Source organism: Cucurbita pepo, chromosome LG03, assembly GCF_002806865.2.
Source record: "Cucurbita pepo subsp. pepo cultivar mu-cu-16 chromosome LG03, ASM280686v2, whole genome shotgun sequence".
Lineage (NCBI taxonomy): Eukaryota > Viridiplantae > Streptophyta > Magnoliopsida > Cucurbitales > Cucurbitaceae > Cucurbita > Cucurbita pepo.
Genome location: NC_036640.1, coordinates 4,811,750 through 4,837,839, shown reverse-complemented (window position 1 = coordinate 4,837,839; position 26,090 = coordinate 4,811,750). Strand labels below are relative to the sequence as shown.

The 26,090-nt window shown below is 34.7% G+C and overlaps 5 protein-coding genes across 8 annotated transcripts; 3 read left to right on the top strand and 2 right to left on the bottom strand.

Moving 5' to 3' along the window:
- Positions 1-3,147: 3,147 nt before the first annotated feature.
- LOC111791204 (peter Pan-like protein) lies at positions 3,148-6,352 on the bottom strand. 2 transcript variants are annotated; one of them, XM_023672456.1, is made up of 8 exons: positions 6,177-6,352; positions 5,960-6,078; positions 5,632-5,814; positions 5,238-5,468; positions 4,805-4,897; positions 4,531-4,718; positions 3,907-4,100; positions 3,148-3,656 (listed from the first exon to the last, which is right to left on the bottom strand). In XM_023672456.1, exons 2-8 carry the CDS (start codon positions 5,975-5,977, stop codon positions 3,529-3,531), a joined length of 1,035 nt encoding a protein of 344 aa, XP_023528224.1. In that variant the 5' UTR covers positions 5,978-6,078; positions 6,177-6,352; the 3' UTR covers positions 3,148-3,528. The 2 variants fall into 2 exon arrangements, with proteins under 2 accessions (XP_023528224.1, XP_023528225.1); XM_023672457.1 differs by having other exon boundaries at positions 5,632-5,811; positions 6,177-6,351.
- A 496-nt stretch (positions 6,353-6,848) lies between these two features.
- On the bottom strand, positions 6,849-9,835 carry LOC111791698. 2 transcript variants are annotated; one of them, XR_002814678.1, is made up of 3 exons: positions 8,931-9,835; positions 7,446-7,624; positions 6,849-7,340 (listed from the first exon to the last, which is right to left on the bottom strand). XR_002814678.1 is itself a non-coding variant. In XM_023673156.1 (2 exons), exons 1-2 carry the CDS (start codon positions 9,640-9,642, stop codon positions 7,518-7,520), a joined length of 819 nt encoding a protein of 272 aa, XP_023528924.1. In that variant the 5' UTR covers positions 9,643-9,834; the 3' UTR covers positions 7,091-7,517. The 2 variants fall into 2 exon arrangements, 1 of the variants encoding a protein (XP_023528924.1); XM_023673156.1 differs by having other exon boundaries at positions 7,091-7,624; positions 8,931-9,834.
- A 1,640-nt stretch (positions 9,836-11,475) lies between these two features.
- LOC111790205 (NADH dehydrogenase [ubiquinone] iron-sulfur protein 5-B-like) lies at positions 11,476-15,326 on the top strand. The gene is made up of 2 exons (XM_023671054.1): positions 11,476-11,776; positions 15,054-15,326. The coding sequence occupies exons 1-2, from the start codon at positions 11,627-11,629 to the stop codon at positions 15,153-15,155; spliced, it is 252 nt and encodes an 83-aa protein (XP_023526822.1). The 5' UTR covers positions 11,476-11,626; the 3' UTR covers positions 15,156-15,326.
- A 1,374-nt stretch (positions 15,327-16,700) lies between these two features.
- LOC111790204 (phytochrome A-associated F-box protein-like) lies at positions 16,701-18,333 on the top strand. Its single transcript, XM_023671053.1, has 2 exons — positions 16,701-17,946; positions 18,094-18,333. Exon 1 carries the CDS (start codon positions 16,876-16,878, stop codon positions 17,869-17,871), a length of 996 nt encoding a protein of 331 aa, XP_023526821.1. The 5' UTR covers positions 16,701-16,875; the 3' UTR covers positions 17,872-17,946; positions 18,094-18,333.
- Positions 18,334-19,871: 1,538 nt separating this feature from the next.
- LOC111790203 (beta-glucosidase 11) lies at positions 19,872-25,291 on the top strand. Of its 2 annotated transcripts, none has more exons than XM_023671051.1 (13): positions 19,872-20,301; positions 20,399-20,462; positions 20,567-20,622; positions 21,275-21,350; positions 21,444-21,515; positions 21,585-21,672; positions 22,429-22,687; positions 22,762-22,877; positions 22,959-23,179; positions 24,240-24,268; positions 24,372-24,441; positions 24,702-24,792; positions 24,902-25,291. In XM_023671051.1, the coding sequence occupies exons 1-13, from the start codon at positions 20,152-20,154 to the stop codon at positions 25,173-25,175; spliced, it is 1,566 nt and encodes a 521-aa protein (XP_023526819.1). In that variant the 5' UTR covers positions 19,872-20,151; the 3' UTR covers positions 25,176-25,291. The 2 variants fall into 2 exon arrangements, with proteins under 2 accessions (XP_023526819.1, XP_023526820.1); XM_023671052.1 differs by lacking the exon at positions 19,872-20,301 and adding an exon at positions 21,070-21,170 and having other exon boundaries at positions 20,443-20,462.
- The last annotated feature ends 799 nt before the right edge of the window (positions 25,292-26,090 follow it).

Below are 26,090 nucleotides of genomic sequence, written 5' to 3'. Positions count from 1 at the left end.
GCTGATTTTGGGGGTCTTAAAGGGACAGACGTTAGAGAAAAGGGGCTGGATTTGAGTTTAATTACGGAAATGCCATTCATTTGAGTAACGTTTCTGTTCTGTCCCCTCTGTAAAACGCCTCCTTTGAATTTTATTCCAATTTAATCTTTTATAATTTCTTTATATGTAATATTTAAAAGTTACATTTTTGTTTTTAGTTTATTTTTTAAAAGGTTCCATCAACTTTGTTATTCAATAAATTTATAAAAATGTTATAACTAATTAAAAAGTAACTTTAAATTTTATATTTAACAAATTTTTTAATTTTCAAATTAAAATCTAATCTATTACATTATTTTATATATATATATATAATTAGCTTTATAGATAGACTTTCGTATTTAATAAATTTTAAAAAATAAATAAATGGGAAGAGTTATAGTATTATATCTATTAGATACAAAATTAAAAAATTTATAGCACATTCTGTAACAAAATAACTATAACCATTCAATTTTAAATATTAAAAATAAAAAATTTTATAAATTATAATTTATAATTTAACAAGTAATTAAATTAAAATTTTGAATTTTTTATAATTCAATTTTAAAGGAATTAATTTTTACATATTTATTTTTGTTAGTGAAATTTTTTAATCTAATCAAATAAACTGTATTTGTTACTGAAATAATTAATTTTGATTTGATTGTATTGGATGTCTTTTTAAATTGAATCTTATTAAAACTCCTTTTGGTATTTTCATGATTGAGTTTATTCATTTAACAGATTAAAAAATTATTGGTTATTGGTGGACAAATATTTTATTATTTATTTATAATAAATAATTTGTTGTAACAGTTATTTAAAATTTATGATAAATTTGAGATAATAATATTTTGTTTTTTTAAGTTCAAAGAAATCCATGGTTATTTATTTTAGTATTTATAGTTGTGATTTGTTTTGATTTATTAATTCTAAATATTATTGAGCTAACATCGAAATAAAATTATAGCATAAAAAATAATAATATTTAATTGACAAGGGTAAAATGGTCAATTGTCAAATAAATTATTTCCGTGCAGAGTCAAGAGATGTGTCACCATATGTAACAAACTTGTTATGAGTCATTTATTTACAATAATTTATAATAATAATCCCATGCAAATTTACAATAATGCCATCAATGAAAGTTGACTTTTAGATTAATCTACTAAACCTTCTCCTATATTTAAATAATCCTTTTATTGTAAATAATAATAATAATAATAATAATTCTTGGTTTTAAATATATTCATTTTTTGGAATATTTATGTAGAAAAAAAAACTAAAAAGTGATGCAATTATGTCCATATTATGAATTTTAAGCTCAAATTCAAATGGTTACGTGGAAAATGTAAGGTTTCAACCAATCATAGTCTCAATTTGCTCCACGTGTACAATATTTAACTTTACACCTAAGCAAACTCGAGGACTTTTCAATTATTATTATTATTATTTAAAAATTTTAGTCATTATAATTATATTTGTTCTTACAAGTTAACTCCGACTCCTATCATTGACCTATTTCAATTTCTTTTTCTTTATTACAATGAGTTCTTCTTTTTCATTTGGAAGAAAGTGAAAACGTTACATTTATATTCAAAAGTAAAGAAAGAAAAAATAATGTCTCCCTTTTTATTTGCAATTTAAGTTATTTACACGTGGAACAGACTAAGCCTATTGCTAGTAGATATTGTCTTCTTTGAGTTTTTCCTTTCGGATTTTCACTCAAGGTTTTAAACCAATGTGAGATCTACAATCCACCTCCATTTGAGTCCCAGCGTCTCTGGCTCTTATACCATTTGGAACAGCCCAAGCCAATGTGGGATCTCTTATCAGTTGGAGAGCGAAACGAAGAACTTCTCCCTAACATACGCGTTTTTAAATTATGAGGCTAACAGTGATATGTAACGGAGTAAAATAGACAATTAGCGGTGAGCTTGAACGAGTACATTTTTAATAGGAATTATATTAAAAGAATAGAGAAAGGTTTTTATAGAGAGAACGCGATCCCCGAAATTCTCGGTCGATGATTTGGAAGAATGGGGTGGAAAAGAAGAAAAGTGTTACCTTGGGAAGGGCAATTAGGTGGAAAATGAGTGCTTTGGAAGCTTTCTATGATAATTATAATTTCATTACCAAACTTAAACCCTATATTTATTTATTTATTTATTTATTTTATGTGTTTGAGTAAATTATTTAATGTAATTAAAGTGGTGTAAATAAGGAGAAACGGAGATCATGTGCAGCACCACGTGCCTGCAACAAAATTCAGATTAAAGCAATTAGCATTCCAACCAAAGTTTTCTTCACTAAAATTCATCGTATCTTAAATACATTTCAAATTATAATACTTACTTATTTATGTCTAAATGAATTATTATGTGTTTTAATTGTAAACATTTATTTAATTTATTAAGTTGGATTCATATTTTCGAGAATAATTATGGTCTTTATGTAATTGAATGCCTCTTAATTGATGGGATTAAAGATACATTTTAATAATCTAATGCTCTTCATTGACTTCAAAAATATAATTTAATTAGTTATTTATAAGGATTAACATGGAATTATTCTGGATTGATTTTTTAATCTTAATTAGATTAAATAAATTTTCCTCGTAGAAAAAAAAATATTTATTAGGGGTGGGACCCAGGGTGGAAAGGCAAGGCTTTTTCTACAGAGAATTAGTTATGAAGCAAAGTTGACCAAATTATCCACGTGTCAGTTGTTTATTGCTCACGTTTCTCCCACTCCTCTTTTGAGGCGATTATAATATATAAATATATATTAAAAAAATATATTGTTTTATTTGTACTAAAAAAAAGGTTATTTGGTAACGTAGGAAAAATCCATGACCTTTCATGATTGAACTTTGATGCCTGCACTAACCTATGACCATGTGCCTATTATTTAATATAAATACAATTCAATTACTTCCGAAATAATCTTAAATTATAAATTCAAATTCTCGTAACTAAAAAAAAAATTAATTTGATCATTCTCGTTCAAAACTTTCAACTTTATCCCTATAGTTTTCGCTTGAACTCGTCTTAATTTGATACCTAACTTCTAAGAACCCGTGAACAAGAAAATGAGAGCATATATATGAAGAATGCAAAACTAAGATACATGAAACCTCTTCAAAATCTTGAATGGAATCGAACATCATTTACGATACAACTGTATAAATGAATTTCGATATCTAATTTTGAGAAAAAACAGAACGAACGAGTAAACTCATGCTTGCTCTTAAATGGACATGAGATATCTAAAGATTAAAAGAACGAATCAAAGTCGAAGAATAAATCAGAGCATCGAACGCTAATACCTTATGCACATCTCATAATCTGAAGCAGATGATGCAATAGTATGGTTATGGAGCTTACTGTGTCGCACTTAATTTGATGTCAAGAGTGTTGTTATCCCCCTCTGCTGATTGGGCTGCTGCTGGTTCCCAAGTCGCCAACCAAAATGGGTCACAAATTCAGACCTCAACAAAGCCACAAGCTAATCTTCTTCATCAACTTCCTGGCCTTCGCTCTCATCTTCACCCATATCCTCATCTTCATCATCACTGCCAGTATTATCTTGATCTTTTTTGCGGTCACTCTTGTTATCCTGCTTTTTCTCACCACCTACACATCACCAAAAGGGTTAATTGAAAATACATTTCCTTCATGAAGGTTGTTTAAGACTAAAGTCCGCAAAAACCAACAGAGCGAGGGAAAATAATCAGAGCGGTGCCAGAAGGGAAAAGATAATGAAGATGGGGGAGGATGCTAGGAGGGAGAGCCAAAAGTTTGTACATCAAGAAGAGGAGAACGGATATCATATAGCTCGATTTGCGAACACTAAAAGCGGTAAGAAATTTTCAAGATTACATACCATATTCACTGAAGATGATCCCACCAGAACACAACCCCTCCTCTACTTTAATGAGCTGAAGAGTCAGCCTAGGTCCAATCTCTTGAAGCTTGACAGCACTCTTGGTGGAAGCTTGGTTGACTCTACCGAGATCACTGGCCAAAGTGACTGTCGCTGCTTCATCATCAGCTTCACTTTCTGACCCATAACCAGCCCTTTCAAATAACAGACGAGAAAAATTGTAAGAAACAAATAAGGTCAAAGATAAGAAACATGAGATAGAAATAGAAGTTTAACACAACCCTTTTCATCCCTTCCCATAGTTGGATATCACATAGGGTATATACCAAAAGATTTATTGAAGGCCCTTTTTAAAATCAAATGAAAGAAAATCTTTCATAGTTCTCCTTTTTTCATATTACCCAGTATATACTTTTACTTTTCTCAATAAAGCTTGCTTTTTATCACAAAACATAGAACATTTAGGAAATTCAATGGCAAACACTAAAAGATGTGGAAAGCAAAGTGGGCTTGATAAAAACAATGAACAATAAACCTCAAGAAGGATACAAAGTGTCTAATAAGTAATATTATAGGATCTAAATCACCAACAAAAGGTGAAAAAAACATAAACACATAGCTTACTTTGTGACAAAGTCGCTCACATCTTGAAGACTCCTAAGGTCAGGAACTTGATGATTCTGAACAAACTTTCTAAGCCTACGGGTTACACCGACAGGTTGTAATCTGATTGAATAATGTCGAAAATCAATGAGCTTTGTGTCCTTGTTATAATTAAGCAACACAATTCTCTGGCATGATGCAAGCTTAACCTGATACATACAAATTAAATTGATGTTGAGAGGGAAAGAGGAATCCCGTCCATCTGAACGTTTAATTGAATAAAAATAAAACTCACTGTATTTATATCAATAGCTGGAAAGATGTTCTGGAACATTATAGTAGTGAGCTTTAGATGCTGATCTCCAGTCCCAAAACCAGAAAGCACAATCTGCCAATAACAAAGTCAGCTGAATGATTCACCTAGCTAATTGCATGAGCATAACGAATCAAATATGGCATCACGTTTCTTCAAAAATGCTCTTTTAGCTTTTATGCTTTGGAAAACATAGTACATTAAAATTGCTCATGAAACAAAGCGAAGGGTGACGTGAGCGAAAGAAACTAATCATAATTGTCAAAACTTTTCCCTTCGAATAGCTCATCAATCATCACACTTACATCCTAGAACCCCATACGCCCAAATCTGCTATACCTTTAGAGAAGTGAGAACATGGACTCTTTGGGCATTTTAGAGTAACAAGTGCATACAAGGGGAGAAAGACTATTACCAAAGGGGGATTCTTGAAAAGGTCTTTCGGACATCTGGGGCGCAATTGTGATTGAGCAATGTCCACGGCAAGCGAATACTCGTGTATCTTGAACGTAAGAGTTGGTCCCTGAGGGGTCCTAGCAACTCGCAAATATGGTGCACTTTCAGTTTTGGAGAGTATGAGAAAATGTGTGACACCCATAGGCCCAGCAACGTTCAAATAGTCTTTAAGATTATTCCGTTTCTTCTCCTGCAAAAGCAATACATACAAGTACGAAAATAAAATGATTTTGCCATGGTATATGAGAAGTTCTAGATATGAACTTATTTCAGCAATCAGCACAGAGCATCAAATCTAAATATCTAAAGGAAGTTTCAGTCACTATAAAGAATAAATAACAATAAATTTGTACCTTAAGATTAAGAGCAGTGTAAGGAAGCATCAATTTTCTCAAATCCATTTGCAGTTGCCTAAGAGAACCAGGCAACTTCCCTCTAGAGAAAACAAAACTTTTAGGGATTTTCTCCCCGGTAACATGATCCACATTAGTCTGCTTCTTCGCCGTGATCGGCTTCACGAACCCCTTCTTCTTCTGCTTCAATAAATTACAAGAAGAAAAAATTAGTAAACACCAGAAGGTAATTCAGTCTATTATTAATATCTCTATCTTCTACCCTCGACAAAAAACAAGGTGGACGCAAGCAAACAGCGGTAGCATAAGCATGTGAAGGTGTTCTTACGTTTCCAATACGAGCCATTGCTTGCCAGAAGAAATGATACTTCTGAAAGCAGAAATTTCAGAAGCTTGATGATGAAGAACCTCCGCGCTCACCAAAATCAAATACACATGTCGGCAACCCTAATGAACAAAAATTAAACGGGAGCGAAATCGGTTGATCACTGAACCGAATAGTGAAGGAAGACCGAACCGGTTTGGTATAAAATTGGTTCACTAACCGATCAGGTGAGAGACAAACGGCACGCAGCAAAGCGTGGCGACGGCAATTCAAGATCAGCGGTGGGAACGGCGGCGACGAGAATAGAGAAGGTCAGAAGGACAGGCGGTGGCCGTATGAGTCGAGAAGGCGAAAGGGGAAGTGAGGAGAACAGTTGGAGAGAAGAGGGTTTAGGGTTTTGTGAAGAACATGAAAATACAAAGCAGAGTTGTTTATTTCCAAATTTCAAAAAATGCCATTGCAGAATTGTTTTTTTTTTTAAAAAAAATAAATAAAATTATTTGTTTATTTATTCAATTACTTCAGCCAATTTCTTCTTCTTTGATAAATTTAATTTTTTTTAAATTAATGGATATGTTTAATATAAATTAAAAATAAATGTATTTTATATTTAATATATTCATAAATTTTTTACTAAATTTATTTAACTCAATAATCAAATAGACACACATTTCTAAATTTATTGTTATTATTATTATTATATAAATAATAGATTACATTTTGATTATAAAAAGCTGATTAAAAAGGTCAACATGAGTAGTGTAATTGAAGGTTAAAATTCTCATCCCTCATATTTGTTATACTAAAAAAAATCAAATTAATTACTTATAGTAGTACACAATAATAGTGTGCGAGTCCACACAGATAAGTTGTAATCAAACTAAATGAAAATAGAAGTCACAATATCGAAATGGATTTAAATACACAACACGAACCAAATCAATTCGAGCAATTATACGGGATGAAACTAGAAGTCACTCGACCCAAATGGTTGATTGAGTGAAACATGTAGCTTAAGTGAGTCGCAACTCTACCACGGGTCTAGAAGCCACCTAGTTAAATGATGAGCATTTCAATATTTGAATCGAGCCTAACTAAAACATTAGACCTAAAGAAGTCACATTCTCATCAACCTTTGGTCGGAGGCACATGCCATAACTAGTAGATTTATGGTCGAATTGGATCATACAAAAGAGTTGTGTATACTAAGCTGACTTAAGAAGAATTCGAACCTTTTTTTTGTTTCACAGCTCTGTCAAGACATACAAAAGAGTTGACTTCTTAATTTGAGAAAATTTCAAGATTTTGACAGTGGGATTCTGTTTTCTTCCCTGTAGATGTATCAAAGGTAGTGTTATAGAGTTCATGGCAGCGATAGATCTATCTACAAAAACATCAACAATCCAGATGCTGTAAACTGCAATTTAAGCACTTTCAAAACTGGGAACCTTTACTTTGCAGTTCAAAATTTCAGGTCTCAGAGGCATACCAGCAGGTAGGAACCATCAACAGCATCAGGAGTATTCACAGTGTTCATCATTGCCTCTTTTCGATGTTTGCTTCACCTTAGGGAATCGACCATTCCACATTCGTGCTTCTTACGACGACATCTATGGTGTGATTTCTGATCTGTAAATGTGTTCTCTCCTACAATTTCTACTCTAGAATCTGCACAGGATGCAATTCCATCAATCATCTCTCAACTTAGATTGTGAATCAGAAAAAAAAATTAAATAAATAAAATAAAATAAGGAACTGTATGTGCAGATCAGAAATTCAGAATTGAACGTTCAATCTTCCCATCAGCCGTTTTCGAGCAAAAGGAAGACAGGAAATGCAGATTAAACAGGAGACAGTCATTTAAGGCAGAAGACAGGTAAATGAACTTGCATGTTCTACCAACAGCAAAGCGGCATTTATTGAGCGGACAGCTGCATTTTCTATGATAAATTATGTTGCTCATCTTCAATGAAATCTACTCTAGGACATAAATTACCTAAAACTGTCAAAACCCAAAAGCATAGATGAAAAGTTAACAATGATGTAAATGCCTAAATGAGATTATGTTCATATCTAGGACAGGTATGAGGAGTCATGAATCATGAATATAACAAAAATACTACGTCCATAAATCATCTTATCTCTAACGCCTTAATTCTACTGCGGAGTTGGTCCGAAATAGTTGTTTTCGAGGGCATTTGATCTTTAGTACAAAGAACACAGAATGATTTTGTTATTTTGTGCGATCTTTTTCAACAAATCCGCCAAAGAAACCTAAATAAGAACACATGTTAATGTCATCAGAGAAAGAACCTCCATTAACTCTTTTCTTGGGAGATCCCACATCGTTTGGGGAGGAGAACGAAACATTTTTATAAGGGTGTGGAAACCTCTCTCTAGCATACGCGTTTTAAAAACTTTGAGGGTAAGCCCGAAAGCGAAAGCTCAAAGAGTACAATATCTGCTAACGGCGAGCTTGGACTGTTACAAATGGTATAATAACCAAACACCGAACGATGTGCCAGCGAGGAGGCTAAGCTCCGAAGGGAGTGGACACGAGGCAGTGTGCCAGTAAGGACATTGGGCCCTGAAAGAGGGTAAATTGGGGAGTCCCACGTCGATTGAACAAGGGAACTAAGTGTTAGCTAGGACCCTTACCCAAAGGGGGTGGATTGTGAGACTAAGAATGAATATAGTTTCCAGACCATATAATGCTAAACGTCAAATCAAATGTTCATAAACCTACTCAATTCAGATGTAGATTATGCTCTCCACAAAATACATGGACAAGTTTTACACTAGAAGCCAGGTGACATGAATCTTAACCATCAAGGTGTCTATAATTACCTCAATCGTTAACTTACCCACAAAACAAAACGTTTTAAACAATACTAAACTTGTAGCTTAACCCATCAATCTGATAAAAATTGTGATCTTTTGAGATGAGCAGAAGAGGAAGAGGAAGAAAACGTACCTCCTAGTCGTTCACCCCATAGCAGCAATCTGGCATCCTCATCCTCCTCGTCGATCTCATCACCATACCCGAATTCACCATCTCCACGATAACCAGGCTCGCTACCATAGCCAGACTCGTTCCCCTGAGCATCAAAACCCCCATTAGAAGAACCAAACCCAGAACCCAATTGATCCTTCTCCTCTCTCTCCCTCCTCCTCGAATTCTTCGCTTCGCTCACATCTGACGACCAATTCGCATCCCCATTCACAAACAACTCACCGCTCGAATCCGTGCCAACTGCCATAGGGAAGTCCGAGCAGGTTCCATGAGCAGCCGAAGCCCCAACAGAGCAGCATCGTCTCGTTCCGCTTCGATCAGTACTCCGCCCGGAAACCGACCTCGATCCACGCCGCCGCCGCCGCTTCCTAGCGATCAATTGGAAGCTCGGACGCGAGTAACTGCCTCCTGCCGTAATAGAAGGCTTGTCGTCGTCAATCAAACTCAGGCCCGACATGTCAATAGCGTCGATATTGAAAGAGGTAGTTCGATCGGAGAGACAAGGGCGCTTGGTGTGCAGGCCACTGGATGAGTAGTAGGGTTTAGCGCTTGTGGGAGCGGAAGTATGGGCATCGGAATCTAGGGCTTTGGGCAGCTGGAAGGGCCTCCAACCATGGAGCTTGAGAGTACAGGAGTGAATCGATTCGCGGGAATCTAGGGCTCTGCGAGACATGAGGGGAAGAACGGAGAAGATGAATGGGAGTTGCAGAAGGGATGGAGGTGAAGAAGAAAATGGGGTTTGAGGCTTTGAGGCTTTGAGGAGGAGAATGATCGAGAATTCTGTGGAAGCTCTGTGGGCGCGAGGCTGTATTTATGGACGGGGGAGAATCTACGGCTGCTCCTTCTGCTTGTTTTCTAAGAATCTACATTGAAATCTTCACATTTGCAAATCCCACCATTTTTACTTTGTTTTTTTTTCTTTTATAAATATTTTTTAAAAAACAAAAATTTTCTCTAACCTTAAAAAAAAAAAACATTAATTAGACATTGTTGTCTGAGTTTTTTTTTATAAATATATGGACAGATTTTTACACGTTTTTAAAGAATGTTTTGTTCTCCTCTCAATAGAGGTGGAATCTTACCATCCGCCCCTTTCGAGCCCAACGTCTTTGTTAGCACACCGCCTCGTGTCTACCCTAATGGACCAATTTATATTTAAACTTTACTGTAGTTGAGATTAAAATCATGTTTCTCTTAATTTGAGTTAGCAGATAAGACATCAATTACCATTTCAAAACTATTTATTCTCTATGATATTAAGTTTTAGTTGATATTGTGGGGATAAAATCATACATTTCATCAATTACCTTTTTTTTTTCTTCTTCTGGACAGCATTTCGGTAGGAAGCCCAACCACTACATAAGTCGTAGTTGGTCTAGAAAGAAAAAGGGTTAATGGTGGCTATTTGGAAAAGTCGAGCCAATTGGGTGTCCGAAGAGCGAACCAAAAAGCTCAAATTTGGAGAATGGACCAATCAAATTATCCTAACAATTAATGATTTTTAAGACGTTCCATTTAAGAAATAAATACATACTAATTGTTTAATTATAACTACAAATGAAAGTTTACAAAAATTAGTAAATTGTGCATAACATAAATTATTTCGAACAATTAGTCACAATTATTGGATGTATTGGAATTATTTAAAATTTAAAATTAACTATTTTAAATATTATAAAATTGATAAAGAAGAAAATGTTAGTACAATGAGAAAATAAGAACTTTTCAAAGGTAAATACTATGTGTACGTTCAAAATATAATTTAGTTTTGTATTTTATTTTATTTTTTATTGGAACAAAATGTGCGATAAGCTTAATTAGATGATCTTTTTGTTTTTTTTAAAAAAATTAAGTATACAAAATTAAATAGAAAGCACCCATATTTTTAATTTTAGGAAAGGTTTAAGGGTAATTTGGAGTTTTAACTTTTTAATAATTTTTAATTTAGTAATTATTTTATGTCTAAAAAACACCTATAAAATTTTAAAAATTTCAATAATATCTTTAAACTTTAAAAAAGTCTAAAAAAAAATACATTTATCATTAGTGCTCTATTTTAAAAATATTATTGAATTTTTTAATAAATTTTAATTAATATTTGTAAGTTATTTTTTAAAGTTTGAAAATATCATCACGGCTACCAATGAAATTTTAAAAATAATATTAACACCCTTTACCTTTATAAATAAAGTTTAAAATTTTGTTTATCATCAATATATGAACGAAAACTGTTTATTGACACGTTATAGATTATTTTCAAACTTTTTAACGTTATTTATTAAAGTTTAAAAGTGTTTTTGAAGTTTTTTTTAGTTTAAAAATATTAATGAAACTTTTAAAATATTAACTATTTGAAGTTTTAATGATATTTTAAAGATTTATTTTTTTAAGTTTAAAACTATTTTTGAAATGAATGGGAGAAAAAATATTTTTATTAATTTTATTTTATTTTAAAAACATCACAAATTTCAAACTAAGGTGAGCCCTTTGTCATTTAAAAACAAAATTCCATTTTTGCCACAGTTACCCCGGAAACCCGAACCAGACTCCGATTACATTTTAGTAACTTCCACTCGGCCTCAGCGGCTGCAGCCACACCAAACGCAACTCACAAATCAGAGATTCCGATTCAGTGGTGACGTCGAAAGGTTCAGACGATGGCGTCAGGGTGGGGAATAACCGGGAACAAGGGCCGATGCTACGATTTCTGGATTGATTTCAGCGATTGTATGTCCCGCTGCCGAGAACCAAAGGACTGTACTCTACTCCGTGAAGATTATCTCGAGTGCCTCCACCATTCCAAGGAGGTGAGACCTTCCATTTCCCCTTGCTTTCTTGCATCTATTTCAATTTTCTTCCACATTCTTATGTATAAGTTAGATTGATTGCCTGAATTGGGATTAGATATGTGGTTCCTTGTTCATTAGAGCTTTTGATGCCTAATTTGACCTCGGCTCATGTTTTCAACGTCGCATCCGAAGTCGGTTGCGTGAGATTTGGATTAGATCTGTTTATATATGAAACTTGTTGATTGACAAAATTTCTGGAGAAATTTGAATTTGCGAATACTTGGAATGTTGTGGCTTTTGATGATAGTGATTGATTAGGGAAAGGTCATGTCATGTCGAAGAAGAAATAAGGTTTTGTGGCTTCCGTTTCCAGTTCCACATAGTTTTTCCATATTTTGATGAACTTTTTAGAGTTCTTATCAACAAGAAAGAATGTTTTAGAGAAGCATGGTGGAGACCTCAGTCTCAACCTATTACATATGGAGTTTTGTGTATAATGAGGGAGAGGGACAGGTCAACTTTATTGTTTCAAGCGAGCAGCTTGCCATACATTGCTTGTGATATAATATGTTTAGGCAAATCCAACCATAGTTCAATGTATAAGATACCAATTAACATCCCAAAGATAGTTTGGTCCTCCACTTTTGCAATGGTTTGAACTAAGATACCAATTAACATCCCAAAGATAGTTTGGTCCTCCACTTTTGCAATGGTTTGAACTAAAAAGAAAAAGTTATATTTTGTTTAGGTGTTTCTGCTGAACCACAATTGTGTGATTTTATGTTTCTGAACGTACATCTTCCCTATGAAGATATGGATCTATATACACTTACTCTAACAACATTGAGTTTTGCCTTCTAAGTTTAACGTGAAGAGTTTGTTTTATTCTAAAAAAATAAATAAAATAAAAACGGAAGTGGGATATGTTTATGGTAAGCTGAATATATAGATGCTTGATTGTTAAAAGTAAGCTTCTATGCTGTTGGAGTCAATGGGCATTCTATCTATGAGCATTTTAATATGTAAACTGGTAGTCTCAACATATCAAGCTTTGCAACTACAGTCTTTCAATATTATCATCTTGGTGATGAAATCCTCCTCCCGAATCTCATTTTCATAAGTTGTTCTCTGATACTCTGCCGATTTTCTACGGTTGATTTTTAGCTATTGGGGGCATTTGGATCTCTTTCCACGTCCTAAATTTCCATTTTCTTTTGTTATACCTTTGATAGATCCTTTCTTTCAATGTTCACGTTGTCACCAGCTTTGCATATGTGAAAATCTAAATAAACCTCAGCTAAATTTGTTAGTTTTTATGGGGCTAAATATGTGCAACTCTCTAATGTTTGAGTATTTCTTCAATTCAATCTATTATGTTTTTTTCAGTTATGTCCTTTACATCGGTAAATGTTAGAATTGACTTATGATAAGTTTACATTGTATGATATTTGGTGAGTTGACAAAAATTTAAATTTAGAAAAGGAATTATGGCATTTAAGTAAGAAAATTTTCTAACTTGACCTCCATAATTTTAAGAAGTTGGTAGAAATTTTGACATTTGCTTAGTTTCCATTTTAAATTTTTGCCAAATCTCTAAATATCATATCGTGAAAGCTTATATCATCAGTAAATTTTAACATTTATGGATGAGGATGATATAATTGAAAAATATTAAATCAAAAGGAACTGAGTTGAAACTTTTTGGACGATAGAGACTAAATTATTGAAAAATGCATAAACACTAGGGTAGTTGTTTAAATTTGTCTTCATTGTTATTTCTAAATGATTACGCCTTATGCATGTGACTTCTGGAAAGCACATGCAACTATGGATAGTTTTGGTTTACAAGAATAGCATTCAACTTGCCTTCCCTTGTTGGTAATGACACGCCCTATTAATTTGGCACCGATCATTTGAATTTGAAAACTCCCGTTGCTTAATATCTCCGTGTTTGGTATCAACCCCTTGACTAGTTTACACCTGTTTTTTCCTTTATTCTTTTTCCTTCTCCAGTCGCTTCTCTCTCAATTGTACTTTAATTTATCTTGATGATAGGTGGATTCTGCTAAAATTGACTTTATTTTTATATCCAAACCCACCAAGTAACAAAAATCACACTGCTAGGTTTTTGTAGGAATGTGGTTAACTTTTTTTCACCATACAATCAGATGATCTTTTCTGACTTTTCCTGGGATATGCTTACTTGAGTCAGAAATGAATCTCAATCCAATTACTATTTTTTGTGCCATCTTATATTGTAATGTTTTAATCGTTCCATGTGTGCGTCTTTGAGTGGTGTGGTCTCTGCTTTGCTATTGCTATCACGTCATATAGATAAGTTTGCTATATCACTTGTACGTTCAGTTTGATTGCTCATGTGGAAAAGGGTAGACAGGTGGATTTTTTTAATTTAATTAATTAATATTATTTTTTGCATTCTAAAACCATTATGGGTTGGTTCACTAGTCCCAAGAGCAAGCGGTTATCTTAAATGCATTTGAGGTCTCAATCATGGTTCAAACTTAAATTATAGCCGCCTTCTACCTAACATTCTAGAAATATTTGTCTAGTATCCTGACACAACATAGTACTTGCGATTATTCCATAGAATTAGTCATGCACCACGTCTTTAAAGAAACAAAAAGCTGTTTAGAGTGAGTCGAGCTGGTACTTGATTCTTTCAACTACTAATTTGACCTGGATGAAAATGCCACACATAAATTGGTTAGATTATGTTTGTTGTGTTATTTTTGCTGTTGTCTTTATTAACATATAAATTAGTTAAATGAATTTGTGGAACAAGATAAAAGCAGTTTAACATGTTATGATTGTGACTTGAAATCTAATATTTATTAATTGAGTGAGGTATTCAATCATGATGATTCTGGAGGGTATGTTTAAAATCATAGTTTACAGAAATCGAACTTCGAAGCTTATGTACATTTTTTTTTTTTCATAATTTCCTTTTGCAAAATTGCGTTATATCATTCACTTAAGACAACTCTTCCATTTTTTAATAATGAGGTGTATATCTGGACATGGAGCTCAGATTTCTAAGTTGTACCTATCATATTTGTTATTTATCTCTCTACTCAATATGAATATATTAGTGAGTTGATTTATGGAAGGCTCTTAAGAATTACTTTTTTAGGCTTGATAAGAGAATGGTTTCATTGTTAACGAATAGGAACACATGGATAAACATCCAAAATGCTAGGAGGTTGATCTGGTTTTATAAAAAATGATTCTGCCCGCTTTGCAAGAATCCGTTCTAATTCCATTTGTTACCTTACAGTTCCAAAGAAGAAACCGTGTCTATAAGGAGGAGAAGCGTAAGCTAAGAGCAGCCGAACGGGAGGCCAAAGAGGGTAAACAAGTTGAAGCTGCACATGCATAGTCATAATCATCATTCTTCAAAGATTGAAGAATGAAGAATGCATGGACATGCGTTGTTATTTGAACAATTTTTGACTTGTTAATGACATTCTTTTCTGTCTTTCCTGAATCCGGTATGAAATTCACAAGCCATAACAAGGTCAATTCATCTTATTTCCAAGTTCTAGTTTAATCAATAAGCTCCAAATGTGTGTGTCTGGGTAAGTGTTTGGATTGCTAGTCATGAAGCCACTGGAGATTCCTTTCTTATCAATGGGGTGAAGTGAATGTCCTTACCCAATGCCTTTCACCTCACCTCTCTCATAGATGGACATCTTTCAATCAAAACATGGATTTCAACACCCACCATCACCACATCTTTATGTTGCTTCTTTCCTCTTCTTTTCACTCCAACTTTTAGTAAAAATTCCTTCCTTCAAATATAAATATGTTAGAATTTCAACATTTCTATCAAGGGGCTTAATTCCTTCCTTGAAACTTCAAAAAAGTGTAATCTGGTTTTTACAAGTTTGTGTTTCTAAGTACATTTGATTTTATGTTGCTTTTAATTTTGTGTTTAATAGATATTTGAATTTCAAAAGTATTTAATAAGATATTTTATAAAATTCATTAATATATTTTCGTGTTTAATAATTCTAAAAATAAATTATGACAAAATTGAAAATGTCATTTTAGTTTGTGAAAATGGGCCATTTCAGAAAGCTAGTTTTTGAAGACTCGATTGAATATGAAAAGACATTTATGTCCCGGATCCCAAAAATTAAATTCTTTATTTTTTCCTTTTTATATTCGATTCCCTCAATCTTCTCGAGGCAATAAGAGATTGATTGAATCTCTTTTTTACTTTTTTTCAACTCTTCTCAACTAAGGTTCCTATCAAATTTTCTTTATTAACTTTCTTACATTAATTATATTGATTCTTTTATTAATTTTCTTTTCAACGTATTATATTTGAATATGTTCAAAAAAATAATTATGTTTGCATCATCTCGCAAATTAATACCATTGCATTATTAGATAATAGAGTAAGCAATTCAACACAGAAATGACCTAAAACTCTAACCCAATTGGAGCATGTGTAAAGGTCTCAAATTTGGACTTTAATTGAACCACATGTCTTAATTTATATTGCTTACTTTTTAAACTTGACCTAAAAATTCAAGATATTTAATTTTACCTTATAAACTCTCCACTTTCATTCCATAATCTCGATATCATTATGTTCAAAATCTCGATGTCATTCCATAAATTTGGATCATTTTCTCTATTAAGATTCAGTGGATTCAGTCAAAATTAAAAAATTAAGAAAACTAACTTGAATCAAAATTAAAAGATTAAGAAAACTAACAGAGATTCATGCAATAAATCCCATCAATTTTGATGAACACATCATACTAAATTTTATCCAATCAGCAAAAACATAATTAAGAACATAAAAATAATTTTACTGAATGATAACATGGTGGCTAAAATAAAAAAGGAAAAAAAAAAAAAAGTACATTATTAATTTATTTGTAGGAATTGTCCGTGTTTTTATGATGAAAAGTTGGGGGATTTGTGTGGACGCAAAACCAGAGGGCCGTTTGTGGATGCAAATGGTGAGGACAGTCTTCACATTCGCCACCGACCGCTTCAACACACCCATACTATTCGAATCTCACCCTTTTTAATCTTTCCCAACTACAACCATTTCTTGATTCAATTCATTTCCACTCTCAGAAATGGCGGATTCTGCCTTTTCTTCCCTTCCCGACGACATTCTTCTCAACATCTTCTTCAAGCTCGAAGACGATCCCCGCTACTGGGCTCGATTGGCCTGTGTTTCCACCAAATTCTCCTCTATTATCCGCAACATCTGCTGGAAGAATAAGTGTTCCAAGGCCATCCCCTCTCTCGTTGCTGATCTTGCCATCGGCGGCTCTATTCCCCCCGGTGGATGGGCCTCCCTTCATAAGCTTGCTGTCTGTTGTCCCGGTCTCATCCATTCCGGTGTTCTTCTCGAGAATTCCGATTTCGGCCTCGGCCGCGAGCTTGGTCCTGATGAAAATTACATGAAATTGGTCGCGTCTCACCTATCGGAAACGGAAACGAAATCGAAATCCTCTACTGCTCTATTTGAGGTTAATTCTGATCTCTCTGCCTCTGCTTCTGCTTCTGATTGTGCTTGGTCTCTCTACGATGATCTGTATCTCGATACTGTTTATAATGATTCTGAAGCCTCCGATGTTCCCGACCCCCAAATTGGTGTTACCAAAGTGGAGAAAGGCGTTTTTATGGCGGATAGGGAATTTTATCTTTCGGAGAGGAGAAGAATCAGCAGGTCCATGAAATCGCATTTGGCATCTGGTGTTTGGAACTTAAGCAGGGAAGAAGGAAACAAACTGCTTCGAAGCCGATTTCGCGGCGATTCTCTGTACATTTGTGATTGGCCTGGATGTGTTCACATTGAAGAGAAGCGTAATTACATGATTTTCAGAGGCGTTTTCAAGAACTTCAAGGGATCTCATGTCTGGAGAACGATAAGGGATGGCAATAGGAACAAAATTGATGTGAATTGTGCGTTTTGTTCTTGCAACGAGACTTGGGATTTGCATTCCGCCTTCTGTTTGAGGCGAGTTTTTGGGTACCATGATGATGGAGAGCCAGTTGTTCGAGCTTATGTCTGTGAGAATGGACATGTCTCTGGAGCTTGGACGGATCTGCCATTATACACTTGATTTCACTTCTGGGTTTGCTCTAATTCCTCATTCAAATCCATAGGAACTCGAGAAATACATGGAGGCAATGTTTTGGTAGTTCTTATGTCTATACCATTTTATACCTTGATATCAATATCTTTCCCTTTTGGCCTGTTTTTCATGAATTGGACATGATCTCTGTGCTCTTATATTACTTTCTAAGAGTTTCATTTGAGTTGTACATGTTTCATTTATCTGTAGCTGCTAGGGAAAGATGGGACATAGCATAGCTTTCAACCTTGGAGGATGATGGGGCGAAAGAAGTTGGAAGTTCAAATGGAGCAATCCTTAAAAGATAAGTAGAAAGAAATCAGAACCTTGGTATTTTGTGCGTATTTGTATATGATGAATTGATCTGTTATAGTGGGAGTATTGTTTCCCCTTCTTCATTTAATGAAAGAAATGCTCTAAGACTATGTTCTTACAGATTTGTAGGGCCAATTGAACCAAGTCTGAATGATCTTAGTATTTGCAGGGTGAGTTTAGGTGTTTTCCAGTGAGAACAAGCCTTTCTGTAAGCACTCTTTTTGGTAGAGCACTAAGTAAATAGGCTATCTGAAACTCACTCTTGTCATTGAGTCCAAATACCCTGATAGTTCGACCAATGTAGTATGCATTAAACTCGATCCTTAAGTGTTTCGCTCGAACAAAATACCAAATCCAGAACATCATCTTGACCAAATCCAACCTCATGTCGTCATCTTTACCATACTTGTGAGATCCCACATCGATTGGAGAGGGGAACGAGTCCTAGCAAGGACGCTGGGCCTTAAAGGGGTAGATTGTAAGATCCCACATTGGTTATAAGGGGTGGAAACCTCTCCCTAGCCGACCGTTTTAAAAATCTTGAGGAGAAACCCAAAAGAGAACCATATCTACTAGCGATGAGCTTGGACTGTTACAAACTTGAAAGGTTTATTTGATTTGATAATATTACCAAATGCATTGATGTTACTTAAGGTTTATTTGATTTGATAATATTACCAAATGCATTGATTTTAGATAACATTCCGCTTTCCATGTGCCAAAACTTCATCCTGTAGAAAGGCCTCTATTTGAGTAGAAACCTTTGATGATGCTTCTAGGTTCAAACTTGAAAGGTTTATTTGATTTGATAATATTACCAAATGCATTGATGTTAGATAACATTCCGCTTTCCATGTGCCAAAACTTCACCCCGTAGAAAGGCCTCTATTTGAGTAGAAACCTTTGATGATGCTTCTAGGTTGATGGGAAAACGTGCAATAGATGACTAAACAAAGTTGTAGGCATGTCACATTCAAGGCCAATGAATCTCAGAGTGAGGTAGTTAAACAAAGTTGTAGGCATGCCACATTCAAGGCCAATGAATCTCGAGTGAGGTAGTTAAACCTTCATCGCTCGTACGTACTACTTTAGTTTTTTTTTTCTTTTTAGTTAAATAATTAAGAGAGATCTAGTCATTCCCGTCAATGACATATTCGTCATATCTATTTATCAAATATTTAATTAATTTTTTAAAGTCTAATTAATTAATATTAATTATTTATATGGAAAGCCGGCTGTTTGCATGAAACGCACCGAACCTCCGTCGTTTTGCTTTGTAAAAGTAATGAATCACGCAGAAAAATCCATTGCCTCATTAATTTTTGATAAGTTGTCCGAGTCATTAATAAACAAATATTTTCAATTTAGTCATTATTTAAATAAATAAAAAACTAATCTTTTAATGCTATAAATATTTTTAATTATATCATCAATAATTGTTAAATAGTAGAAAAGTCAAAATTTCGGTAATTTCATAGAAATTTGTAGACAAAATTAGGAACTTAGGGATAACCCAGTTTATCTTCTAATTTTTTATTATTTATTTTTAATTATACAGGATTATTATTAAACTTTTTAATAATAGAGACATAAAATAGACAATAATTCTCTATTGAAATAAAAAAAATAAGTTCTTGGTTTGGTTTAGTTTTAAAAGTTCTAATTAATTCAAAGAATTACGAGACTGGAGAATCAAACGGTCCGGAAATTTTAAAAAATCAAATTAAAAACTAAAATAAATGCTCAAACCCATCAACAAAATAATACTTTTAAATTCGTAGCTCTTTTCCATTCACACAAACAGAGAGCTTTATTGAGTGGTTCCTCTCGCATTGAAGGCATCGCCGTCGCCATCGCTGTCGGGCTTTACAAGCTTCTGGGGCTTTCTCTGCAGATCGCTTTGAATATAAACTCTAGTTTTGATCCTCAGAACCCAAGAAGAAAGGGAAAAACATGTCAAATTTGGGTCTCATAAATGGGTTATTGTTGCTGATGCTCTTAAAGCCAACAGGTATAGGAGCTGCTGCTGCTTTTGCTAATTCTTATAGCAGATACGATTTTCCACCTGCGTTTGTTTTTGGATCTGGCACCACTGCTTATCAGGTTCTTCTCTCTTTTTCGACCCTTTTTTGGTTTATTTAGTTTGAGATAGAGGGTTTGTTTATAGAAGCTTAACAGTTGAAGTAGCCAAAATGTAAAGGTTGAAGGAGCTGCTAAGCAAGATGGCAGGACACCAAGCATTTGGGATACCTATGCTCATTCTGGTATGTATATCACTTCTTTTCTACTCATTTATTGAACAAAATAAGTCATTTTCATGGGGCTATGACTCATTAATGAACACAATTCTGGTTTAAATGTATGGTAGGAGATGGACCTGGAGGAGACGGTGACATAGCATGTGATCAATATCACAAATATAAGGTATGTTTTTCATTTTAGCTTACCAAACATGTTTGCTCTCTATACTTTCACATGTGACTGCCAATCATGAACAATTTTGTAAAGATCGAATGAGTTTTCTTATATATGTAGATACACAAATTAACTAGGACCATATGCGTTTATAAGCTATAAAGATGCTCCATGCCTAGGATTCAGATTAGGATTTAGAATTTGGATACGACACTTGATGACCCCGACATTCCCCTACATCCCTACAACATGGTCACGTTATTTATTTCTCATTTCTAAGAGTAAAGATTATCCCCACAAACCAACACGTGTCCTTTCAGCATGTTTTGTTCTGACTCACATGTATCGTAGAAAACTTTCAAAGAGGTCATTCAACATAGAATTGCTCTAAGCAAATCACACTGAACTTTGGAGTATGTTTTGTTGAGTGACCCGTTTTACTTGGAGCAATTCTAGGTTGGGTGACGTCATGGAAATTTGCTTCTAATTAAGGACAAAGCATGCGAAAAGGACTTGTGTTGGTCCGTGGAGATTGTCTTCACTCTTAGAAGCTAAAAGTAAGTAACACGAGTGGCGAAATTGCATTCTTGTTAATTAATTTCTTAGCCCAAGCTTGGTTCATATACTCGATTAGCTTATAAGATCATGTTTGTTAATGTAGGAAGATGTGAAATTGATGGTGGATGTTGGACTTGATGCTTATAGATTTTCCATCTCATGGTCGAGACTTATTCCAAGTAAATTAACAAAAGTCCTTATGCACTAACAAAGTTGTATGCCGAAAGAAAGAAGAAAAAAAAACTTTAAGACATATTTTGTTTGTTTCTCAGATGGAAGAGGAGCCATAAATCCAAAGGGGTTAGAATACTACAACAATCTCATCAATGAACTCATCACCCATGGTTGTTGCCCAATGTTTCAATCATAGCTTCTATTCTTATGCACATTTATCTTATGATCTTCTTGAATAGGAATTCAACCCCATGTAACATTGCATAACTTTGATCTTCCACAAGCACTTGAAGATGAGTATGGCGGATGGGTTAGTCCGAAGATTATGTAAGACCCGTTATTCCCCTGCATCTCTATTTACCGAACACAAATTATGGCTGCTTTTCTATAACCGTGTAAATTTGAAAACCTGCATGTCTTTTAATAACTATATGTTTAAGATTTACTTATACATCCAACGGTTCAGAACTGTCGACCACATCGTGTTGACTGACTTTCCGAAATAATTTCTCCAAAATAGACTTAGGGTGTAACGACCTAAGCCCATTGCTAGCAGATATTATTATCCTCTTTGAGTTTCCCTTTCGGGCTTCCCCTCAAGGTTTTTAAAACGCTAGCGAGAGATTTCCACACCCTTATTAAGAGTTCTTCGTTCCCATTTCCAACCGATGTTGGATCTCACAATCCACTCCCCTTCAGGGCTTCAGGGCCCAACGTCCTCGTTGGCACTTCTTCCCTTCTCCAATCAATGATGTGGAACCCCCAATCTACCCCCTTTCAGGGTCGAGCGTCCTTGTTGGCACACCGCCTCGTGTCCACCCCTTTCAGGGCTCAGCTTCCTCAAAGGGGAACGAAATATTCTTTATAAGGGTGTGGAAACCTCTCCCTAGAAGACGCGTATTAAAAACCTTGAGGAGAAGCCCGAAAGGGAAAGCCCAAAGAGGACAATATCTGCTAGTAGAGGGTTTGGGTCGTTACATAGGGATTCAAACCTCGGACTTTTTAATCAGTGTGACATGTTTTAGCTATTAGATCAGCTATGTTCAAGTTGACTACTATATCGGATTTTGAACATGAATGTAGAGAAGATTTCAAAGCATACGCAGAGGTATGTTTTAGAGAATTTGGAGATAGGGTGTTGCATTGGTCAACTATAAACGAGGCTAATGTGTTTGCGTTGGGAGGATACGACTTAGGATTTCTACCACCTCAACGATGCTCGCCTCCATTTGGAATCAGAAATTGTTCTAAAGGAAACTCATCAACTGAGCCTTATTTGGTTGTGCATCATTGTCTATTGGCACACGCATCTGCTTCAAGTTTGTATAAAAATAACTACAAGGTATCGTATTTCTCTTTAGTCCTCGAACTTTTGAATAATCTATTTTAGTCCTTACATTTGTTTTCGAAGCACAGGACAAACAACATGGTTTCGTAGGGATCAGCATCTATATGTTTCGATTCGTTCCTTTCACGGAATCAAAAGAAGACGCAAAGGCTGTTGAAAGAGCCTACGAGTTTCTTGTTAATTGGTAAGTTTAGGGTATCTCGGGTTAAATTGTTACAAATTTGAAAATATCGAGACTATATTGTTGCTTGTTTCTGGGTGGCAGGGTGCTTCATCCATTAGTGTTTGGAGAGTATCCTAATTTGATGAAGAAAAATGTAGGGTCAAAAATGCCAATTTTCAGTGATGATGCGAGCAGTCTAGTGAAGGGGTCTGCTGATTTCATAGGGATCATTCATTATCAGAATTGGCATATCAAAGATGATCCTTATAGCTTCATGATGGAAACTAGAGACCTTGGAGCTGATATGGGAGCAAAAGCAATCAGTATGTTCTTATGCTTTCGTTTTATTCTTTTAGATAAGACTAAAGTTTAAGATAATTATACCGACTCTGGTACACGATGTTAGGAACAAAAAGTCTGTCATAAATTTACTTTTGATTTCCCTAGAAGGCCTCATACCAATAGAGATAGTAGTGTCCCTCATTTATATACCCGTAATCTTTCCCTTAATTAGCCAATGTGGGACTCCAACAATCCTCAACAATCATCTTCTCGAACGAAATATACCATCGAATCTCTCTTGAGGCTTTCTTTTCTTGGAGCCCTTGAACAAAGTACACCCTTTGTCCAACACTCGAGTGTCTCTTTCTTTGGAGCTCTCGAACAGACTCTCCTTAATTGAGCCTCGACATATTCTTTGGAGCTATCGAACAAAGTATACCCTTTGTTTGACACTTGAGGTTACTATGACTACACCTTCGAGACTTTTATTTGTTTGATATTTGAGGATTTTATTGATACGACTAAGTTAAGATAAGGGTATGAGTCTGACACGATGTTAGGAACAAAGAACCTCCATATTGATATGATATTGCCCACTTATGTTTTTGGGACCAATAAAGATACTGTCTCTCACTTATATACCCATGATCTTCCCCTTCATTAGCTAATTTAGGACTCCAATAATCCTTTTCTAGAACAGAGTATACTATAGAGCCTCCTCTGAGACTTCCTTCTCTAGATCTCTCGAACAAAGTACACCTTTTGTTCAACACCTGAATTCTTTCTCTGGAGCTCTCAAACAACCTCCCCTTAATTGAGTTTCGACTCATTCTCTTGAGCTCTTGAACAAAGTACACTCTTTGTTCGGCACCTGAGGTCACTATGACTACATATTCGAGACTCACAACTTTTTTGTTCTAGGTTAAGATAAGGGCAATGACTTAGATGCCATATTAAGAATAAACAATTTCCACGTTGGTATGATATTGTCCACGAATACAAAAAAATATTTAAACTAAAGTATTTATTAGCAATGGTATATAGAAGGTAAGTATCTAAATAATATTTTTGAAATTAACTCTAAATTACTTTTTGATTCAGTGTTACATGAAAATGTCACGACACCCGAGGTGAGTAAATATTTTCTATTTTTACTGTTGAAAATAATAAATTGCATTTTATAATATTTTGTATTTCTTATTATGATATTGAAAAGCAAGACTTATTTTGTAGAGCCTCCAAATGGTAATAGAGTACTTGAAGCAAGTTTATGGCAATCCTCCAACTTACGTCTATGAAAATGGTATCTTGTGTTTCTTACAAGTCCGTGTAAAAATTAAGTGTAAAAATTAAGAGTGTTCAAATGATTTGAAACTCAAATTGAGTTGGGTTACATTTAAAAAAAATTTAAATTTTGATCGGTTCATAGGTGACTAGACAAAAACGAAAACAGGGTTACAACTCAACCCTACCCACGAACATTAAGAACATTAGTTTTCATAAAAGCATTAAATTTGGTAATCTATTGATTTAATTGTAGTTTGTTTGGAATATGTTGGTTAGGTCTTCCAATGAAGAGAAATTCATGGTTAAATGATGAGCCAAGAGTGGAATACATGCATGCCTACATTGGTGCTGTTCTTGATGCTTTGAGGTAATCCTTTTTATAAAGACAAACTAATTACATCTTAATTAGATAATCATTTTGTTTATACATACACATATTTCTGTGTTCTTGAGCTCAATTTTTGAAACTGTTGTAGGAATGGATCAAACGTAAAAGGCTACTTCAGTTGGTCATTTCTTGACGTATTTGAGTTACTGGATGGATATGATTCAAGTTATGGATTGTTCTACGTAGATTTCGATGATCCAAATTTGAAACGATATTCTAAATTCTCGGCTCAATGGTTCTCCAACTTTTTGAAAGGGAAAGGGAAAGGGAAGGTTGCCCATTCAAATGGGGTTTTGGAGCTCAAGAACAATCAAACCACCTTGCCTTCTTCATCATACTCATCATATAAACTTTTAGAATAAATATACAAATGTTCGAATCCTTTTTGTATTATATTATTTGTCGTATGGTATTATAATGTAAAATGAATAAATGTATGAACAAATTTGAATGTTACTCGCAGTTGTTTACGGTATGAACTCGTTTGAGATCAAGTGTTATGGGCGAACTTTTAAAAAAATCTATATTGAGACTAAATATGAAGCGCAGAGATACAAATTATGTCTTGGAATGAAAAATATATAATGTCATGCAATACAAAAAGTTCATACATTGAGATGTCAAACTTTCCCGTCGATGTGAGCTCTTGGGGAAGATCAGCCTGTTATCCCTAAAGTAACTTTTATCCGTTGAGCGACGGCCCTTCCACTCGGTACTGTTGGATCACTAAGGCCGACTTTTGTCCTTGCTCGACGGGTGGGTCTTGCAGTCAAGCTCCTTTCAGCCTTTGCACTCGAGGGCCAATCTCTGTCTGGCCCGAGGAAACCTTTGCACGCCTTCGTTACCTTTTGGGAGGCCTATGCCCCATAGAAACTGTCTACCTGAGACTGACCCTTGGCCCGTAGGTCCTAACACAAGGTTAAAATTCTAGCTCTTCTAGTATCTCACTGATGGCTCGGGCTCCCAGAGAGAAAAATAATAAATAAAAATGACGTAGAAGAGTTCAGATTCCAAATGAATGAAAACGTGACTGAATTGGTCCTAGTCACTCTTTGGGATGGAATGGAAGAGGGGAGGAGATTCTCGAACGAGGAAAAGGATCCAATGACTTTGAAAGAATTGAACGAGGAGCCGTATGATGTGAAAATCTCATGTACGATTAGTGGCAGTAAAGGTGACTTGTCTATCAACTTTTCCACTGTCACCCGAAAAGATCAAACTCTGCCTTAAAGTTGCCACTGCAATGCAAGTCAAATGAGGAAGTGGGGTTTCCAAAT

What these genes read in the sequence shown, in the direction of transcription:
- LOC111791204 (XM_023672456.1), bottom strand. An exon ending in TTTTCAAGAATCCCCCTTTG is followed by an intron (nt 4,898 to 5,237) that starts GTAATAGTCTTT and finishes TGTTATTGGCAG; the next exon opens with ATTGTGCTTTCTGGTTTTGG. An exon ending in CAGCTATTGATATAAATACA is followed by an intron (nt 4,719 to 4,804) that starts GTGAGTTTTATT and finishes TGTATGTATCAG; the next exon opens with GTTAAGCTTGCATCATGCCA.
- LOC111791698 (XM_023673156.1), bottom strand. Translation starts at nt 9,642, where the DNA reads ATGTCTCGCAGAGCCCTAGATTCCCGCGAATCGATTCACTCCTGTACT. An exon ending in ATGGGGTGAACGACTAGGAG is followed by an intron (nt 7,625 to 8,930) that starts GTACGTTTTCTT and finishes CATCCTGTGCAG; the next exon opens with ATTCTAGAGTAGAAATTGTA.
- LOC111790205 (XM_023671054.1), top strand. Translation starts at nt 11,627, where the DNA reads ATGGCGTCAGGGTGGGGAATAACCGGGAACAAGGGCCGATGCTACGAT. An exon ending in GCCTCCACCATTCCAAGGAG is followed by an intron (nt 11,777 to 15,053) that starts GTGAGACCTTCC and finishes GTTACCTTACAG; the next exon opens with TTCCAAAGAAGAAACCGTGT.
- LOC111790204 (XM_023671053.1), top strand. Translation starts at nt 16,876, where the DNA reads ATGGCGGATTCTGCCTTTTCTTCCCTTCCCGACGACATTCTTCTCAAC.
- LOC111790203 (XM_023671051.1), top strand. Translation starts at nt 20,152, where the DNA reads ATGTCAAATTTGGGTCTCATAAATGGGTTATTGTTGCTGATGCTCTTA. An exon ending in TGTATAAAAATAACTACAAG is followed by an intron (nt 22,688 to 22,761) that starts GTATCGTATTTC and finishes TTCGAAGCACAG; the next exon opens with GACAAACAACATGGTTTCGT. An exon ending in AAAATGTCACGACACCCGAG is followed by an intron (nt 24,269 to 24,371) that starts GTGAGTAAATAT and finishes CTTATTTTGTAG; the next exon opens with AGCCTCCAAATGGTAATAGA.